The 2,841-nt window shown below is 41.7% G+C and overlaps 1 protein-coding gene across 1 annotated transcript; it reads right to left on the minus strand.

Moving 5' to 3' along the window:
• Positions 1–1,968: 1,968 nt before the first annotated feature.
• LOC124949403 (ELAV-like protein 2) lies at positions 1,969–2,841 on the minus strand. The gene has a single exon (XM_047494405.1). The coding sequence runs from the start codon at positions 2,313–2,315 to the stop codon at positions 1,974–1,976; it is 342 nt and encodes a 113-aa protein (XP_047350361.1). The 5' UTR covers positions 2,316–2,841; the 3' UTR covers positions 1,969–1,973.

Genomic DNA, 2,841 nt, shown 5'->3' on the forward strand with positions numbered 1-2,841 from the left:
TTGCATTTGTGTCCGTATTAAATATATATATATATATATATATATATATATATATATATATATATATATATATTATATATATATATATATACTACGTACATATATTATATATTTTTTCTCACACTCAGTCTCACTTTTACGCACGCTCAGTCACTCTACTTTCTACTTTCTCGCTCGCTCGCTCTCTCTCTTTTTGTCTTATCCAACAGAACAGACACCATCTTGCGATTTTGTAATATACTCACTTAAACGGTAAAATAGTAATTGAACTAGATTTAAGTACGTAAATATGGTTAGCAATAGCAACCCACCCTGCCTCTAACTTATAATGCGAGCCCTGCCCCATTTTTTTTCTACCTTTTTCTTCTTCTTCTTCCTTTCTTTTATTCTTTCTTTCTTTCTTTTTTTCTTACTTACTTTCTTATTTTACTTCTTATTTCCTTCTCTTTTTTTTGTCTGCTTTTTTTTTTCTACTCCCTTCAATTTTATCCTGCTCTTTCTCTTCCATCTCTTCCAAGAGAACAAAACTGATGAACCGATCTTCTCTACCTCACCCCCTAAGAACACGTTCGACTCCATTTCTTTTCTCTGTCCTTTTCTCGTGCATACGTTATTAATATGTACCTTTTACAGCTAATCGACTTTTGCTATCGACTTCATCGATATCTTTCTCTTTCATCACTCTTTCTATCTTTTTTTCTTTTTGTTGTTATTGTTGTTGTTGCGGAAAACGAGCTGGAGAACGACGTTGATTTGATTAGAAGGAAAAATGGAAGAACAGGGGGAAAAAAGGTAAAAAAAAGAGAGAGAGAGAGAGACAGAGAGACAGAGAGAGAGAGAGAGAGAGACAAAGAGAGAGAGAAAATGAAAAAAAAAGACAGACAGAGAAAGAGAGAAAGTGTGAAAGAGAAAGAGAGAAAGAATATGTGTCCGGGAGAAAAAAAAAATTCTATCGAACTTTACTTCTTTCAATCTCTTTCTCTCGTCCACCCATTGGCTCAACCCAGTTGATATTGATTATCAGTTTGCATCATTGATTTTTGATAAGCATCCCCCATTTTTATCTCTCTTTCTCTCCTTCTCTCTCGCTCTCTCTCTCTCTCTCTCTCTCTCTCTCTCTCTTTTTCTTTCTTTTTCTCTCACTTTCTTTCTTTCCCTGCTCTTTTAAACGAAACCCCCCATACTCGTTTTCTTTGTTTCTTTCATACGTACGCACACACAAACATACACATACACACACACACACACACTCTCTCTCTCTCTCTTTCTTTCTTTCTATCTATCTCTCTTTCACTCATACTTTCACCAATACACACATGCACACGACATTACGCTTTCTCGGTCTGCTGCTGTAGCTGCTTCTTGTTGCCGACCGTCTGGTGGGTAGGCTTGTTCTTAAAGGAGGTCTGCTTCTGTTGCGCGTTATGTTGTTGCTGCTGTTGATGTTCCTGAGGCGGCCATCTTGAGTGCGTTAGCTCGTGCCAGCGCGAGGGTAAACGCTGGAGAGAAAAGGGCTGCTTATGATGGCCCTGTTTCTGGCTCGCAGCACGATGTAGAATAGTGTTGCTGCCAGGAGGATGATTGTTACCGCTCCCACCGGCGGCGCTATTGTTCCCAGCAACGTTACCGCCAATTGCATGATGGTGTTGTTGCTGATGATTTTGGTGATTGTGGTGATGATGATGGTGGTGGTGCTGCTGCTGTTGTTGTTGTGGTTGTTGTTGATGATGTTGGTGATGGTGGTGGTGGTTATGGTGTTGTTGTTGTTGTTGTTGTTGTTGTTGGTGCTGCTGATTGTTGGTTCTCTTGGTGTAGACGTGAGCCGGTAAAGCTACCGGGAGCTGAGCCACCGTACGTAGGAGTCGCTCACGATGATCGTAGGCTGCTGCTGCTGCTACCGCTACCGCGTCTGCCGCGGCGGCAGCTACCACTGCCGCCGCAGCTGCCGCTGCTGCTGCTTGTTGTTGTTTGCCCTACGCGGCTTTGCTCTTGTTCGTCTTGAAGCTGACCTGGAGCACGCGATTGCCGAGAGTGTAACCGTTCAGGCTTTGAATCGCCACCACCGCCTCCTCGTAATTGGTCATCGTTACGAAACCAAAACCCTTGCACTTATTTGTCTGAAGATCCCGGATGACCTTCACCGACTGGACGGCGCCGAAAGGACCAAAGAGCTGCCACAGGACGTTCTCCTCGGTCTCGGGTGCCAGGTTGTAGACAAAGATGCACCAACCGGAACCGTTCATCGCGTTACCTGGCAGCATCGAGTTCGCAAGGAGGTCACCCGCCAACGGACTGTACCTGTAACACCGTGCCATCGTTCCGATCAAACGGACGCTCTTCTCCTTGAAATTCCTTTTTCTATTTCATTTCATTTCATTGTTCTTTTTTCTTTTCTTTTCTTTTCTTTTCTTTTTTCACAGCCAAGAATCTAATTCAACAAACTTACGTTTTCGCACGAAACCATTTTGCCGTCAAAGTTGCAAGTCATACATACACGTATACATATGTGTCTTGCAACGAATACCTATTGCGTACATATGTGCACCAACTCTTCGACGAAGGAACAGATAGGAGGAAAATATACGGCGAGAACGTAAGGTACCATCAACGTGCTAGACATTTTTAGTTTTAATGAAAGCCCGAACAAGTTATTTTTATTGTTGCTGTTGTTATTATTATTATGGCTGTACTCGAAGCGTTCAACCGTGTTTTTAGCGTGATAATTGGGTAAAGAGGTTAGATACTTTTTCCAATGTCACGATTTCTTTCTTTCTTTTGCACACTTTTGAAAAAAGTTTCTTTCCTTGCAAATTTAAGATTAAAACTCACATAAAACTTTAA

This window comes from Vespa velutina, chromosome 5, assembly GCF_912470025.1.
Source record: "Vespa velutina chromosome 5, iVesVel2.1, whole genome shotgun sequence".
NCBI lineage: Eukaryota > Metazoa > Arthropoda > Insecta > Hymenoptera > Vespidae > Vespa > Vespa velutina.

Coding starts and splice junctions, on each gene's coding strand:
- LOC124949403 (XM_047494405.1), bottom strand. CDS start 2,315: ATGGCACGGTGTTACAGGTACAGTCCGTTGGCGGGTGACCTCCTTGCG.